The sequence below is a fragment of the Cannabis sativa genome, chromosome 9 (genome assembly GCF_029168945.1).
Source record: "Cannabis sativa cultivar Pink pepper isolate KNU-18-1 chromosome 9, ASM2916894v1, whole genome shotgun sequence".
Lineage (NCBI taxonomy): Eukaryota > Viridiplantae > Streptophyta > Magnoliopsida > Rosales > Cannabaceae > Cannabis > Cannabis sativa.
Window position 1 is genome coordinate 34,430,255 of NC_083609.1, and position 18,471 is coordinate 34,448,725.

The following is an 18,471-nucleotide window of genomic DNA, read 5'->3' on the forward strand; positions in this document are numbered from 1 at the left end:
TTGAACTTTGACTTAGATTTAATTAAACTTACCGTAAAATCTATTCAAGTCAATATCGCCAAGTTGATCCTAGATCAAATGATCTTAATCCTGTTATGATTAGGCTCAATCTTGAAAGGCTATTCGTGTTCCTTTGAATTGTTAGTTAAGCCTACTTTTAGGTCAGGGTGATACATACTTTTTGGGAACACGGTAGTGCAATTGAGTGGGAGCGCTAGCATAAACATGGAATCTATAGCTTCTATCTGGCAAATAGCAAGCAAAGGATGATTTCCTTCGAGCTTGACCAAACGAAAATAAATGGTGGAGATCTCATTTCACATAAGCTGAAATATCATTTATACAGGGTCAAGTGTTTTAAGGATAAAATACATAGTAGGGTGTTACGGTAATTTAATCCCCTTACTGTGTAGATCATTCATATAGAGGATCATTGATCACATTAGGATTATAACAATGGATAACTAATGATGTGTCTATATGGTGGAACATATAGAGCATTCTATATACTGAGAGTGCAATTCTAAGTTCTATGCGTGGATTCAACGAAGAATTAATAAGTTAGTAAATTTTAGTGCTAAATTCTTGATCTACTTATTGGAAGCTCGGTTATATAGACCCATGGTCCCCCCACTAGTTGAGATAATATTGCTTGTAAGACTCATGTAATTGGTTTTGATTAATCAATTATAATTCACGAATTAGACTATGTCTATTTGTGAAATTTTCACTAAGTAAGGGCGAAATTGTAAAGAAAGAGTTAACAGGGGCATATTTTTAATTATGATACTTTGTATGGTTCAATTAATAAATATGATAAATGACAATATTATTTAATAATTATTTATAGTTATTAAATAGTTAGAATTGGCATTTAAATGATTGAATTAGGAAATTGGCATTTTTGAGAAAATCAGATACAAAAGGTGGTAAAATTGCAAAATTGCAAAAATCAAGGCCCAGTCCACCCAGCTGTGGCCGCCACCTATGTTATCTTTTTTAAATGATTTTTCCATTATTTTAATGCCATATAATTCAAATCTAACCCTAGTGGAATGCTATAAATAGATAGTGAAGGCTTCAGGAAAATTACACTTTCTGAATCAGAAAAACCTGAGCCTCCACTCTCTTCTCTAGCCGCCACTCTCTCTCTCTATTCTTCATCTATATTTTGAACCTCTCTTAGTGATTAGAGTAGTGCCCACACACATCAAGCAATACCTCAATCATAGTGAGGAAGATCGTGAAGAAAGATCATCACGAAGGAGATTCAAAGATCAAGGATTCGGTAGAAGAAGATCCAGTGTTCGCATCTTGATAATACTCGCTACGAGAAAGGAATCAAGGGTTAGAGATCTGAACGGAAGGAGTCATTATAATTCCGCTGCACCCAATGTAAGGTTTCTTAAACTTTATATGTGTTTAATTTATCGTTTTAGAAAGTTCATATTTAGGATGTTAATAAACATACTTGTGAGTAGATCTAAGATCCTGGTAAAATAATATCCAACAACTGGTATCAGAGCCATGGTAATTGATTTACTTACATGAAATTTGGACTTTAAAACGATTGTTTGTATGTTCTTTGGATGGTATCATGTTGTATTGAGTGTTATTTGATGAATGATTGATGTTTGTGAAATTTTCGTGAAAAATAATTGTGATTTTGATTCTGGAATTATTTTTATTGGATAGTATGGAAAAAATTAAGTAAGTTAGCCTTTTACAGAACTCAATTTGGATTTTATTTGAATTAGTTATGATTTTTTGAAAATTTGACAAAATTAAAATTTGTCTTGATATTTTCTCGCAATCGCAGAACTGTCCGTACAGTTTCGGATTTTTTCCTTTTTCTTCAATTTTTCATACTTTTTCATGGAATTAACTTCCAATTTTTTGTATGGTTTTGTATATATACTATTACTATTCCTAATTCAATTCTAATTATCATTTTGAATTAATTTAATTTTTTTTTTTAAATTAATTCAAGATATTAGTGTAATTTGAATTCGAATAGAATTAGTATTTATCTTTTTGCTTAAAAATCTATCTTATTTTTAAATTTGATTATATTTTTTTTAAATTTAAGGTCAGATTTTTTAAGATATTTATAATATCTTTTAAGATATTTAAGATATTTTAAAAATATCTTTTAAGATATTTATAAAATCTTTTAAGATATTTTAAAATATCTTATCTTTTAAGATATTTAAAAATATCTTATCTTTTAAGATTTTTTTTAAAAAATCTTTTTAAGATATTTTGACCTTATTTAAATTTAAAATAGATATTTATAATCATGTAATTTTAAATAGATATAAGATAAAAAGTAGGTTTAATTTTAAATTTTTTTTATTTTCGAAATTTAATTTTAAATTCCGAAATTAATTTTTTTTTAAATTATTTTTCGAATATTAAATTTTTTATTTTTTATTTAATTATTTATTTATTCGAAATTATTTATTTAAAATTAAATAAATCCTACTCGAACTATCCAGCTAACCCTGTTGCAGGAGTATGTGTTTTAACTTATGTGTAAGTTTTTAAAACCTATTATTACTTGATTGCAAATAGCCATGGTTACCTTTTGCCAGATCTAATGATCTGATGGCTCCTCGGTCAAGATAATAATTTGTAAATGTATAATTTACAATCTTCTTTCATCCGTGTATGACCTAGCAACATGATAGGACCCATCCGAAGTGTTCGTGTGAGCCTATGTGTTTAATTTTATTATAGATGCATATAGGTTAATGTTGCTAAAATAAATTATCATAGTTCTTGATAGGATTTATTTAGGCCCATTTAGTTCTTGGCCTCATTCAATTAATAATGTTGTTCTTATTAGGTTAAATTCCTCTCTTTGGGCCTTGTGTGAGAGTTGGGAGCCATAGAAGTGGGTACGACATACCGAACCCGCACCCCTCACACAAACTACCCCAATTGTGAAGGCCCATTTGCCTGATTTGAATGACTGTACTAGGTTAATTACACTAGTTTAACCTAATTAAAATTGAATTAGCAACATAATTAATTTCATTTATTTTAAAATTAATTTAGAAAATCATAGTTTAAAGAATTTTATATTCTAAGCTAAACTATATGTATTTTCTTGTATTTAATTAAATATAGAATTATAACCATCTAGATTCTTTCTGGAACTTATTTTAAATTTTTCATTAAATATTCCTATTTAAGTTGATATTCAGTTATCCATAACTAACCAACTTAAATCTGAATATCTTTTGAATTCAAAATTTTAAAATTAAGTTGAGGAATTTTAGGAATTGGTTATTAAGATTCTTTAGATATTTTTTAAGTTGATATTTTTCAAATATTAACTTAAAATGAAATATCTTAGATATTTTTAGGTTAATATCTTTTTGAATATTAACTTAAAATATCTACAAAATTAAGTGGTTACAACTTAATTTTGAATTTAATTAAATCTGATTTGAAAGATATTTAAGTTGATTTTTTAGATTCTTTCTAAAACAACTTAAACAAGATATTTTCAAATTCGTTCCATTTAAATATTCAAATTTATTTTTTGAATTTAATTAATAATTGAAAATTAATTAAAGTTGATTTTTTATTTAAATCAATTTTAATTTTTAATTTTTTATTATTATATTATGGAACTTGTTCGATATTTATTTGAATTTATTTTTTCAAATTAAATAATAATTGAAAATTGATTAAAGTTGATTTTATAATTAAACCAACTTTAATTTGTAATTTTTCATTATTATAATATCGAATATTATGATTATACAAAATACATATATACATTTTTTTAAATAATGAGCTTTTAATCAAAAGATATTCGATCTCCATTGTTGGTCTTACAATAGTTAAACTTATTCAATATAACCTCGAGACGCTAGACTTCGTCCCCCTATGGATGGTTATTCGTTGAACACTTTTAACACCGTAAGATTTCATTTGATAAGTGTTTTGTGAGTTTTCGTCTCTATTTAGACTCTCCCCTACGGTGACTACTTAGAGATAAACTCATAGAACATGAAACAATGGTGGAAGCTCATGAAATGAGAATAACCTTGACTCTCGCCTACCGGGACAACGTTGGATTCTCATTTTGATCGAATAAAAGGTTGCTAAAATGTTTATTTTAGATGAGCTGACAACTCTATTCAACTAATGTTATCTTTGACTCTCGCCTACCGGGACACTGTATTTCATTATGTTGGAAACCTTGGAAAATAACTATGTTAGATTTAGTATTTCTATAACATATGTCATTACTTCTTATTTTCTAAACTTGTGTATGAATTTTGAACCAAAACCTTACTTCTGTTTTATTGATGTGTTGTAGTGTCTATAATCCCCTTCTCATTCCACTCCTAGTTAATATCTTAGCAATTGAACTTGAAGTTATAAACTCCTTGTGAGAGTAATACTTCACATATGCTCATGATGGAGTACTTTAAGTTCCAGAAAGCAGGTAAGCTGGGAATTGTTCACTCTGAAGAGCAAATAGTTCATAACTCCATAAATCCTACTACTTCAAGCTTAGTTGAGAAGATAAGAGAAAGTGATTCTACTTCCTCAAGTTATACTTCACAACAAAATAAACTAGCAAGAACAACAATTAACAAACGAATAAGCAGTAATGCTTTAATCTTCGAATCATGTGTGTTAGAGAATGATAAATCCATTTGGATTCTTGATTCTGGGTCTACAAACCATGTAAGTTGTTCATTGCAATTGCTTGAGAATTGGAATTATTTGAAATCCGGAGAGTTGAAACTTAAAGTTGGTAATGGCGAAATGGTTTCTGGTAGCTTTGAGGAAAAGCCAAACTCAAGTTTCAAAACAAAATTTTGGAATTAGACAATGTCTTATACATTCCAAATTTCAAGGTAGAAACTTGGTTTCGTTTCATGCTTACAATTGCAACAATACAAATTAGATTTTTCGGATGCCGTTCTACCATTTCTCGAAATGACATTCAGATTTGTGTTGCATCCATGGAACGAGGCTTTATGTTCTTAGACCAAAACACCATTTGCTCTACATAACGAACTTTTTAAAGTAGCTAAACCTAGAAACCACAAAAAGCAAAAGATCGATGATGATAATGAAACATATCTATGGCATTTACGTTTAGGTCATATAGGCTTTGATAGACTCAATAGGCTAACCAAAGACGGTCCATTGAAAAATGTCGTCTTAGGTGAACTCGCGATGCGAGTCCCGCCTAGAAGGAAAAATGACTAAACGTTCTTTCTCTGCAAAGGGAGAGCGTGCCAAAATCCCTCTAGGGTTAGTGCATTCCGATGTCTGCGGACCTTTGAATGTCAAAGCCCGAGGTGGTTATGAGTACTTCGTCACTTTCATTGACGATTACTCTAGATATGGACATATTTACCTTATGCATAAGAAATCTGAAACATTTGCAAAGTTTCAACAATTTCATGCTTTGGCCCAAAACCAATTAGGTAAATCATTAAAGATCTTGCGAATCGATAGGGGTGGAGAATATATGGATATGCGCTCAAAGATCATTTAATTGAACTTGGAATTGAATCCCAATTAACCGCCCCTGTGACTCCACAAGAAAATGGAGTTGCAGAGAAGACGGAATCGCACGCTTTTGGAAATGGTTAAAGTCTATGCTTAGTTTTTCAACTCTACCTACGTCCTTCTCGGGGATATGCAATTCGATGGCAATGACATTTTAAATGCTGTTCCATCTAAATCAATCCCTAAGACACCTTTAGAACTTTGGAATGGTCGTACACCTAGTTTACGCCATTACAGAATCTGGGGGTGCCCTGCTCATGTCTTAAGAAAGAAAGACGGCAAACTTGAGTCACGTACTGAAGTTTGCATGTTTGTCGGTAATTCTAAAGAGACTAGGGGTGGACTATTTTATAGTCGCAAGGATGATAAACTGTTTGTTTCTACAAATGCCACTTTCCTTGAAGATGACTATATTAAGAATTTCAAATCACAAAGTAAAGTAGTGTTGGAGGAAATGCTTTCAGATATAAGTCCTTCCAATGTTCCGTTCTCTTCCACACGAGAAGAGGACAATCCCACTTCGCCTGAACAAACCGAGAAAAATACTACTAAAGTTTCGTTCGTAAGACAACCGTACCTCGTCGTAGTGGGAGGGTTTCAACAAAACCCGCTCGTTATGGCTTGGATGGTGAAATCAATATGGTCGTAGGTGACGGTATTGATGACGATCCATTAACCTATAAACAAAGTAATGGCTAGTCCGCAACGGAAACGATGGTCAGCCGCATGGATTCGAAATGGATTCCATGAAAAAGAACAAAGTACGGGAATATGTAGACGCACTCGACGACTATCACCCGATAGGATGCAAGTGGGTTTACAAGAAGAAAAGAGGAGATTTGAGGCGAAGTCGAAACTTTTAAAGCTAGACTTGTAGCCAAGGGTTATACCCAAAGAGAAGGCGTGGACTATGAGGAAACTTTTAGTCCCGTTGCCATGCTCAAATCCATCCGAATTCTTCTCTCCATAGTCGTGGTGCTTTCGATTATGAAACTGGCAGATGGATGTCAAGACTGCCTTCCTTAATGGGGTACTTGAAGAAACCATCTATATGGAGCAACTAGAAGGTTATGTTCTTCCTGGGCAAGAAAAGAAAGTTTGCAAGTTAAACAAGTCTATCTATGGACTTAAGCAAGCTTCTCGCTCATTGAACAAAAGGTTTGATGAAATCATCAAGACCTACGGCTTTCTTCAGAATGAAGATGAACCTTGTGTTTACCAACTCAAGGAAGACCAAATAGTAGTATTCCCGGGTCCTTTATGTTGATGACATTTTGATCATTGGAAACAATATCAAGAAAATGACTCACATTAAGGAATGGCTCAACACTCAATTCGAAATGAAAGATTTGGGTGAAGCGGCCTATATTCTTGGTATTCGATTATCGAAACCGAAGAATCTGCTTCGCTCTCTCTCAAACTCGCCTACATAGAAAAGTCTTAGAGAGATTCTTCATGAACAATGCCAATGGGGCAAACATGCCCTCTAGATTTGGTATTCGTCTATCTAAGGAACAGTCACCGACTGATCCTCAAGAGATACAGGACATGGCAAATATTCCCTATGCCTCTGCAGTTGGAAGTCTAATGTATGCAATGTTGTGCACTAGACCTGAAATCTGTTATGCTGTTGGAATTGTGAGCAGGTATCAATCTAATCCAGGACAAGAACATTGGAATGCAGTTAAGTATATTCTGAAATACTTAAAGAGTACAAGGAATCTTGTGTTAGTCTACAAGGGTGGTGCTTTAAATCCCATAGGCTACACTGATTCAGATTTCCAGCAAGTCTTGAAGATGTGAAATCAACATGCAGGATGGGTTTACTCTTGGGGGTGGAGCGAGTGGTTTGGAGAAGTGCTAAACAAACCTCGATATCGGACTCAACTATGGAAGCCGAATACATAGCAAGAAATTAAGTCACTAAAGAACTTGTCTCGGCTAAGAAAGTTCTTCACCAAAGATAGGAGTTGTTCCCTGGAATGGAAAAGCCTCCGGTACTACTCGTGATAACAATGGAGCAATAGCAAACAAAGAACCTCGAAGCCACAAGAGAAGCAAACACATTGAAAGAAGTATCACATTATCGTAGAATACGTGGCAAGAGGGGATGTACTAGTTGAGAAAGTTGACACTGCAGGACAACTGGCTGATCCATTTACCAAAGTCTTGGCCGTGACAGCCTTTGAAAAGCACCGTCAGAATTTAGGATTAATTGATATGTACTAATTAGTTTTATATTAGTGCAAGTGGGAGTTTGTTAGGTTTTATGCCCTAAATAAAACTCCATTTCAATGTAATCTATTTTATTCAACATCAATAAAGAAACAAAAGTATTTTTCATTCATTTGTGTATGTTTTGGTTCACTTTATCAATTGCTTGTCTAATTGATTTATAAATTCATCTTAAACCCTTTTCACATACTTGATCATGTTTATTGTGTTGTCATCACATTGGAAAGTAAACATGACTATGTGAATAAAGTTTCCTAGATTTATCAGACACAGGGTTTTACTGATATGATAATCTACAACAAGAGCTTACTTGTATTTGGAGAAATACTATGTTCTTTCCAGAACATTGGTTAAAGTAAAGCTCAGGTTGGATGCATGGAGTATGCATTGGAAGGGACCGATATTGAACTTTGACTTAGATTTAATTAAACTTACCGTAAAATCTATTCAAGTCAATATCGCCATGTTGATCCTAGATCAAATGATCTTAATCCTGTTATGATTAGGCTCAATCTTGAAAGGCTATTCGTGTTCCTTTGAATTGTTAGTTAAGCCTACTTTTAGGTCAGGGTGATACATACCTTTTGGGAACACGGTAGTGCAATTGAGTGGGAGCGCTAGCATAAACATGGAATCTATAGCAAGCAAAGGATGATTTCCTTCGAGCTTGACCAAACGAAAAATAAATGGTGGAGATCTCATTTCACATAAGCTGAAATATCATTTATACAGGGTCAAGTGTTTTAAGGATAAAATACATAGTAGGGTGTTACGGTAATTTAATCCCTTTACTGTGTAGATCATTCATATAGAGGATCATTGATCACATTAGGATTATAACAATGGATAACTAATGATGTGTCTATATGGTGGAACATATAGAGCATTCTATATACTGAGAGTGCAATTCTAAGTTCTATGCGTGGATTCAACGAAGAATTAATAAGTTAGTGAATTTTAGTGCTAAATTCTTGATCTACTTATTGGAAGCTCGGTTATATAGACCCATGGTCCCCCCACTAGTTGAGATAATATTGCTTGTAAGACTCATGTAATTGGTTTTGATTAATCAATTATAATTCACGAATTAGACTATGTCTATTTGTGAAATTTTCACTAAGTAAGGGCGAAATTGTAAAGAAAGAGTTAACAGGGGCATATTTGTTAATTATGATACTTTGTATGGTTCAATTAATAAATATGATAAATGACAATATTATTTAATAATTATTTATAGTTATTAAATAGTTAGAATTGGCATTTAAATGATTGAATTAGGAAATTGGCATTTTTGAGAAAATCAGATACAAAAGGTGGTAAAATTGCAAAATTGCAAAAATCAAGGCCCAAATTCCACCTAGCCGTGGCCGGCCACCTATGTTATCTTTTTTAAATGATTTTTTCATTATTTTAATGCCATATAATTCAAATCTAACCCTAGTGGAATGCTATAAATAGATAGTGAAGGCTTCAGGAAAATTACACTTTCTGAATCAGAAAAACCTGAGCCTCCACTCTCTTCTCTAGCCGCCACTCTCTCTCTCTATTCTTCATCTATATTTCGAACCTCTCTTAGTGATTAGAGTAGTGCCCACACACATCAAGCAATACCTCAATCATAGTGAGGAAGATCGTGAAGAAAGATCATCAGCAAAGGAGATTCAACATCAATGATTCAGAGAAGAAGATCCAGGTTCAGATCTTGATAATACTCTGCTACAGAAAGGAATCAAGGGTTAGAGATCTGAACGGAAGGAGTCATTATAATTTCGCTGCACCCAATGTAAGGTTTCTTAAACTTTATATGTGTTTAATTTATCGTTTTAGAAAGTTCATATTTAGGATGTTAATAAACATACTTGTGAGTAGATCTAAGATCCTGGTAAAATAATATCCAACAGTCATTCATTCACATCCAAACACAATTAGTAACATTTTTTACTAATTTATTAAGAGGGATAATATGGAGAGGAGTTACAAAGTTTGTCTTTATTATCTTTCAAGAATTTCCAACTCTTTTTTATGATTTATGTTCAAACTATGTAACTTGCTATTGTATGTTACTATTGGACAAAATTAATAATTTATTACCCTTAATTAGTTGTAACTTTATTATTTAATCTAATTATTATATTATATAAAATAATATAATAAATTCTGTGTTATTCACATAATTGAATCCCGGATGGTATACGATCTAGGAGGGTGTAGCCTCCTCGATGGTTAAAGTCCATAACGCCTTGACTACTCTTCTAAGAGTGCACGACTCCTCACGAACGTGTCTCATACTTTGCAAACTTGGTCAAACAATTTGTATAGCAGTAATTAGTAATCACATGAGCAGGTGGATCCTTTTGCCACGTGGTACTTCATATGCGTATATGCGTGTCGTATTTTAGTAAAAAAAGCTATGTCCAACAATTGTATATATTAATTTTTAGTAGGGGTATTCATTCAATCCAATTCGCATTATTTTTCTCATAGTGCATCCGATCCGCACTAAGTGCGAATTTTATTTTTTGGATCCAATCCAATTCGCACAATAGCTCAAATCCAATCCAATCCAATTCGCAAAAGTGCGAATTGGGTCGGTTATTTTTTAATATTAAATTATTTAATATCTATAAAGACAATATTTTTTTTCACATAACTAGCAACAAAATAAAACAAATTATTGTTATTTTATGTCTCTAACAACATATCAAAATAAATAAAATAACAAATTCAAAGCAAGAAAAAAATTGTATTTATAAAGAAATGTTTAATTTTATTTTAAATTGTACGTAGAAAAAATTATATATAAAAATAGAATATACATTTGATCAATTAAGTTTTGAAATATAATTGTATTATACATATTAGACTTTTTTTTGAGAAAGAACTGTTATTATTAAAATTGAGCGTCTCTAATAACAACAAAGAAGATTGGGGAGGGAATTTCTCCCAACCAAGAAATATCTTCATCCAATCGAAGAGCAAATTTAGCTAAAGCATGAGCTGCTTTATTAGCATCTCGTTTAATATGAGATACCTTTGCTCTAGGAAAGTAGGACAAAAGATAACAAATATCAACTACCAAATCATGAAAAGGAGTTACAAAACTTGTAGATGACATATTATTAATCGCATTGGCTACCAATAGAGAATCAATCTCTATAAAGTGGATTGGAATTTGATGTTGAATAGCCCATTGCACGCTATGAAACAATGTTGCTGCTTCCATCTCTTTGGGAGAATAACACCCTCTTAAGGGCATTGAAAAACCAGCAATAACATCACCATTATGGTCTCGGATTAGAGCTCCAAATCCCAGAATTGCTCCTTCATTATCACAAGCTACATCGCAGTTTAATTTGTTGCAGCCAACCATAGGTGGTTGCCAACTTGGTGAGGATCGCACGGGTGTATTTTGTTGTTGAACAGAAGCAGTGCTGTTATCTACAAACATTGCAGCAGAAGCAACCTTTGTTGATGTCACTTTTTGATATTGATCCAAATAAGAAGTAGCAAATGTGCAAATCAAATCTGCTGGCTTAGGCTTTGTGCCATGGATTTCTTTATTACGTTCGGACCAAATACTCCACATGAGACATGTAATCATTTCCAATTCAGCATCATTATGTGCAGCTGCAAGATGGGAAAAAAGATCAAAACCTTTAAGGTTACCTATGTTCGGTATACACACATTCTAACAAAATTTTCTCCACACATCTTTGGCACGATCACATCAAAAAATAGCATGTCCCACCGATTCCCAACCACATTTACAAAGAGTGCAAGTTGTTGATGGAGAAATCTTTCTATGGACGAGGTTCACGGATGTGGGAAGTGCATCATTAACAAATCGCCAAGCAAAAATTTTTACTTTCTTAGGCAGCCTTAAAGTCCATAACCGGTTCCACCACTTCCTATGTGATGAAGATGACGAATGTTCATCTATGGAATCCAGGCTAACAGCTAAATGATACCCAAATTTCACAGTATAGAAACCCGTATCCGAATGGTGCCAAATAAGCTTGTCTTCTCTAGGAAAAGGACTAAGAGGAATAGAAAGGATACACTCAGTATCAATAGCACCAAAATGATGTTCTAAAATCCGAGTGTCCCATTGTCTATTCTCAGAAATGTAATGTTCCGCCGTGAAAAGAGGGTCACCACCATAAGAATAAGGGGTAAAAGTAGTGTTTCCCGGTAGCCAAGGATCCGAAGCACATCTAACATTTTGCCCATTACCAATCTTCCATTTGAGTCCTTTCAATAACAAATCTCTGCCATCACATATACTTTGCCAAGTGAGAGAAGGTAGGATACCTTTCTGTGCTGAAATGAAATCCCCATTTTTAAAGTATCGAGCTTTGAGAACCTTTCCCAGTAGTGAATCAAATGTATCCAAAATTCTCCATGCTTGTTTTGCCAAAAGAGCCTGGTTAAAATGAATTAAAGAGCGAAAACCCATACCACCATCAGCTTTAGAGGAACACATGAATTTCCACTTCTTCCAATGAATCTTTGAACTATTTGTGACTGGTTTTTCAGTTGAAGAGAACTTTGCTATGGTGAGGGGTTGTGGCTGAGGCTTACACCAATGGATAAATTTCTATGAGATTGAAGAGCAGGAATCGAAGATACAATAGTTTTTCTAGTCAGCCTAGTGAGAAACGGATAAGCATTTGCCTTAGAGAAGTCACTTCGGTATCGATCATAACCAGAAGTTGGAAGTTTGTCTCCAATCATTTGTGGACCATATTCAAGGTCAGGGTCAGTCCCAACATCCACCATTTCCATGAAAGAAATACATTTCTCAAATGGATGCCCCAATTTACCACAGTGAAAGCAGAACACAGGTAGATTCTCATAGCGAAATTCCAACCAATGTTCATCCTTCACATGAGGCAGAGTAATCATTTTGCCACGCATAAGAGGCTGATTAACATCAATCCAAACCCGAGTGCGCATAAAAGAACCCCAACCTTCATGAAGTGAGTCTTCATGAACATCAATAAATTCTCCAATCCATTCCCCGACTTTCTTAGCAAGAGCCCTGGATTTGCTTAAGAAAGGGAGACGGTGAGTTTGAACCCAAAACTGGACATGGCAGAGGTCATCCTTAGTAACATTCTGTAGAGAAGAGGGTAAGTGCAACAGGATCAGTTGGTTGAAAAAATGCCATGGCTCACCAGAAAGAATTCTTCGTTGATCACCTACACAAGCCAAAGTTAAGAGAAAAAGATCAGAATGCATCTCGGAAACCATGACTGCAAAACGACATTTGTTACTCCAAAATTCACCCATCTTTTTGATAAAAGTTTTCGAGTTAATTGAATTAGCAAGACATTTGGCAACCAGAAAATTTTTTGGAAATTGGTTGGGGTCATATAAATCAGATTCAGAAAGAGAGTGAACAACTCTCTCTTTTTCAGATAAGCATAGCGTCGAGTTCATACTTTTGAGGAGTGATTCTATATGAGAGTAATATGTGGATTGGATTTGATCGGTTACTTTTACATGTCAATTAACATTCAATCCCCACAAGTGCGGATTTTGAATTTTCCAATCCAATCCAATGCGCACAAGTGCGCATATCTGCACTTCGCGAATTGGACTGTGCACATTGAATTGAATCATCTTTTTTATGAAAACCCCTAATTTTTAGGCCGAATTTAACATATTTATTTTACTCCAAGCATTAAGATGGTCTTACAAGAGTGAGCCAACATTTTCATAAACATACCTTCCCATACAAAATTTAAATTTTCATTTCGAAATGAAATTACAGTTGTCCATCATTAAAGCAATTGGTCCGTGACTTAAATGAAAATAAATAGAAAGCATCTCAATTTAGTGACAACTAAAAAGGATTAGAACAAGAAGTATAATTAATTGAAGAGGTGACGTATTATGTTGCCAAGTTTCAAGTTTATTTAATTGAAGTAAATAACCCCGCCACAAATGGATGGACACGTGTATTCGAGATCACATCACGTGCCCCTCCCCCTAATCCGGTTCGTCGATTCTGATATCTGAATCTGATTCTCTAAATCAGTAACAGCTTCAATAACTGACTAGACGACGACGAAGAAGAAGAAGAAGAAGAAGAAATATGGAAGAGAAGTCTAATGGCGGTGGCGTCTACGTAGAGATCAACAGCAACAAACGTGAATGTAGTAATGACACACTATACACCGTTCTCAGCCGTATGATCTCTTTCATCCTCTTTCCCGACGCCGACTCTGCTACTCCGCTGCCGCTGCTGCAACGGATCAAAACTTCCCTGGCTGAGAACGCTCCACTGCTTCCCGATGCTTCGAAAAACACCGCCAGGCATATTCTTCTCTGGACTCGGAGGGGTAGCCCTCTCCGTGCTCTTCTCGTTATATCAGTCAGTATCTTCTTCTTCTTAAACTCCTTTTTATCAATTATGTTTAATCGCTTCATTATGATTACTCACAATAAATTATGTTAAATGAATTTTAGATTTTGCTTTCTTTCAATTACATGGTTTCATACGTTTGTTGTCTTAATTGGGACTCTATTTGTTCATCTACCGTTAAAAATGTTGATCAATAGAAATAGCTCAAAAGGACCAGATGTGTTTTTTAAAAGAAACAGAGGATTTCTTTAAGAGTACTTGTAACGAAGACCTAAAATGAAGCTGAAAATTCAGTCAAAATTAACCACTAAGGATTTCCCCTACCCAACAATTCCATAATATTTGTTAGGCATTGGCTTTTAAATTTGTGTAAACCATTTAAAATTAGCATTTTAGGGCTGAAGATTTAGTTCAGATGTAGAAAATTTGTTAATATTAGTGGAGAATTTTGTGTCAAAATTGAGTTTTATTTTGTTTTTGAAGGAAGTGCTTTCTGTTCTGTCCTTTAGAAATATAATTTTCTTTCTGTTTCAGTTTCTTAAGAAATATAATGTTCAATGAAGGGAATCCTAATGTTCAAGGTTTCCCTTCTTTTTAATTATGCGATTAGCTCTTCGTATGCACTTAGCAAATTCAAGTTAAAAACTTGAACCCTTTTTCAGTTAAAAAAATCCTACAATCTTTTAGGAAGTATGAGGTGAAAATTTAAACTTGTAGAAATCATTTATTGGTAAAAACTGAATTCACAAATATTTCCCCGATGAGGAGGTTTTGAGGAATTGGAAACGAGGACATGTTGTGTGGTAGGAAAATACACAATTTCAGTCCTAGGAAGAAACCATTAAAGCATTATGGTTCGTTAGGTTAAAAAAAAAAAACCAGGCTTCAGAACTCATTCAATTTTCCTTGTATACACTCCACATCTTAGAGAATTAAACTATTTTGTTGATTTTTCGGAGAGAATAATTTGCTTGGTATTGTTCCTTTGTAATGTTTAATGTTTATAATTGAAAACAATAAATCATATCCAAAATTAAGATTAACAACCTTAACTATGAATTCCAAATTCCATTTGACATCTTGAAGACTTATATCAGGAAATAAAACACTGGGCTTTTATTTATATGATTTTTTTCATGCCAAAGCTTGGTTTTGCCCGGAACAATTTTTTATTTTAAGCTATGTGAATTTAGTGTTGTATGCTCTACATGTGACAGACTTGATTTTGTAGAACTTGTAGATCATTCTGTTATTTACTATTTTAACAGTAATTCATATTGCTGCAGGTGGGGACAATCACTCTACTTGCCTTGACTGGATTGCTCCTCTTTATGGTTTTCTTTCTGGTTGCAACTTTCAATGCCATTGTTATCTCTCTTCTCATATCATTGGCAGCTGCAGGAGGATTTCTGGCTCTTTTTCTCGCTGGTGTGACTGCTATATACATCGGGGCATTGTCTATAGCTGTTTTTGTGATTTCTGCAACAGCTATTTCTACTACTATAGCAATTCTGATAGCTACAGGTAGAGTTATGATTTACGAGTCCTTTCACTTAAAGCACATTTTTTTGGCAAGAATCTTACAGCTTATTTGGTGTGTTTCTTTCCTTAAATATGCTTACAAATCAGGGTTACCGTTTACCTATATGGTAAGATACACAGCGAAAGTAATGAAAATCTCTGTAATTGGTTGTAACTTAGATATCTTTTATCATCTTTTAACATCTTTTGTTCCTTATTAAAATAAATAAGTAAGTAAAACATAATGGACTGGTCATAGACCAGAATCTAGATAGTCCATTCAGTTAATTAGATAGGGGCCTCTGCCAAAGACTACCAACTGTTATCTAACCAATCCCTTCAACTATTATTTATAACAATTCTCTTTCATCTTACAATAGCCCTAACAAATTCCAGCAAAATTAACCAACCGGATTCCAACTGAGTAGTGTTCTCCATTTTTTTTAGAGATACTATCCTAAATGTTCTTTTATTCAAACCTACTTCTTATTAGAGGTTTATCACTAAGAATGGCTGATAGAGCCATCTTTTGTTACAAATTTGAAGGGATATAACTTTCAAAGAAGGATTACCAATCTAAGTGGAGTAACCGAACGGTCATCTGAGTCTTTTGATTAAAGAACAACATTTCTAACTTTACATACACATAAAAACACTTGAAGCTGCTAGTTCAAACATTTAATTAAAGTTATTTATTTTTTACAATTTTGCCTTAATTTTTATGATTGATCATCCTTTTTTTTTTCCTGAGGGGTTTTAGTTTTTATTAGTGTTTAGAAGTTTACTATTTAAAATATACTTTCAATATCAGATAAGATTTGTGGTTAATGTCTTGAGGCTACTGTACACAGTGATCCCAGAAATTTTATTTTGTTGGAGCCATTTTTCTCGTTATATGTTGACATATATTATTTGTATTAACCAATATTAAAATTCATTATTGCCTATTTTTAGGAGAAAAATCATATTTTGTGAGGATTTAATTGCTATAGAAATTATTTGTGGGGGCAATTTACTAATATTTAGTTAGAGGTTAACAAAATGTAACAGTACACGTTACATATTTTTAAAGATTTTTCTTTTTTCATGTGGGGGCTTTACCCCCATAGGACCTTTACTAGGGCCGTCATTGACTGTGGCCTTAGGAAGACATTTTGCCTTGAGATGTAAAGTAGCCTTTCTAAACATTGTGAGCGGAAGGTCCTAACCCTGCATTTCGTTAAAGACATGGCATTTTCAGTAGGCTTCAAGCAACTGCTATTTTCTTCCAAATATATTCAATATCCACCATTGGTTCTTAATGCATTTCATATTTGATATTATAGGTTGGCTTGGATTTTTTTGTACTGTGTGGTTGGCAACAAAGAAAAGCCTTGGACTGGCCAAACACTCTCTGAATGTGACTGGCTCTGCACTTTCGGCTTACTCTTCTTCTAGGCAAGCTCGCCAGCATCCTGTGGAAGACAAGGGTTCAGAATAAAGGGTTAGAACAACTGAAAGTCCATGTTTGTTTCTTGATTGTACATGTTTATTGCTTGGTTTGTACATGTTTGTCGCTTGATTTTTTCATGTTGGATTTCATGGAAGCTGCTAGATATATATATTATATGTGTGGGTGGAAACTTGAAACCTATGAATTCGTCTAGTGCTAGTTCCCAAGATCACCTACATTCTACCATCATATTTTCCTGCTTACATTGTACTGTTTTGCTTGCTTAACCGTTCATATGAAGCAATGTAAAAGATGGAAAATACTTTTTCTAATTTATCTTTTGTATATAATTATACATATATATATATTCCAATAATTATAAACTTTAGTATATGTGTATGTTCTTTGCATGTTTGGTTCCTTATGACATTGCACATATGAAATACACCAAAGTGATTTTTTTAAATGAGATTGTAGGTGGTCTGCTTACACTAGCTCTTATAATATAGCAACTTCTACTTGTGGGATCGGTGTTGCAAAGTGTCCCCTGTTATGCTATGTCAACGGCTTTGGTTCCTAAGACTGTTTGCGATGAGTTGGACAGGATCGTGGCGAGATTTTGGTGGATTGGCAATTCGGAAAAACAGAGATATCGTTCGTTTAAGACCTGGACTGAAATTTGTCAACCAAAAAGATGTGGTGGTATTGGTCTTAGAAGGTTTAGGGATATTAATTTGGCTCTTTTGTCAAAACTGAGTTGGGGAATGCTTTCTAGAGCTGACAAGCCATGGCTTAAGCTGTTGGAATCAAGATACTGTCATGGGTTAGATGCTTGGAGGGTGGAGAAGAGAGCGGGTGATTCCTGGGTTTGGCAAGGAATCTTGGAGGCTAGGAAAATTTGTAAGATTGGGGCCGGAGTCCTCATTGGGGATGGTGGTTCGGACTTGTGGGAGAGACCTTGGGTTCCTGGGGTGTCTATGGAGGAAGTTCGAAGCAGTTTCACCTACTCTAGAAGACATGTCTTCGTCAAAGTTTCTGATCTTTTTGTGGATGGGACACGTGAGTGGAACTCAGAGATTATCAAAGATTGTTTTGAGGAGGATGTGGCTCAAGCTATCCTGAGCATTCGGCCTTTGATATCTACTAATGATAGGTTGTTTTGGAAAGCCTCAAAGTCGGGAAAATTTTCGGTAAAGAGCAGTTACTGGGTGAGTCAACAAGATAGGTTCAAGGACCCGAATAAGGTGTGGGAAAAGCTCTGGCGTTCATCAATTCATCCTAGGCTGAAACTTTTACTTTGGAAAATATGGTCTGATATTTTGCCCACTAAGTCGAGAATTGGGAGACTGGAGGAGGATTGTGTGCT

The 18,471-nt window shown here is 34.1% G+C and overlaps 1 protein-coding gene across 1 annotated transcript; it reads left to right on the plus strand.

The window, feature by feature from the left end:
- The first annotated feature begins 13,719 nt into the window (after window positions 1-13,719).
- On the plus strand, window positions 13,720-17,437 carry LOC115722873 (uncharacterized). The gene is made up of 3 exons (XM_030652220.2): window positions 13,720-14,161; window positions 15,439-15,676; window positions 16,999-17,437. Exons 1-3 carry the CDS (start codon window positions 13,883-13,885, stop codon window positions 17,151-17,153), a joined length of 672 nt encoding a protein of 223 aa, XP_030508080.2. The 5' UTR covers window positions 13,720-13,882; the 3' UTR covers window positions 17,154-17,437.
- The last annotated feature ends 1,034 nt before the right edge of the window (window positions 17,438-18,471 follow it).

Bases quoted from the DNA above. Each gene is read 5' to 3' on its own strand.
- LOC115722873 (XM_030652220.2), top strand. From the start codon at position 13,883: ATGGAAGAGAAGTCTAATGGCGGTGGCGTCTACGTAGAGATCAACAGC. The intron at 14,162-15,438 runs GTCAGTATCTTC...ATATTGCTGCAG, and splicing joins GTGCTCTTCTCGTTATATCA to GTGGGGACAATCACTCTACT. The intron at 15,677-16,998 runs GTAGAGTTATGA...TTGATATTATAG, and splicing joins AGCAATTCTGATAGCTACAG to GTTGGCTTGGATTTTTTTGT.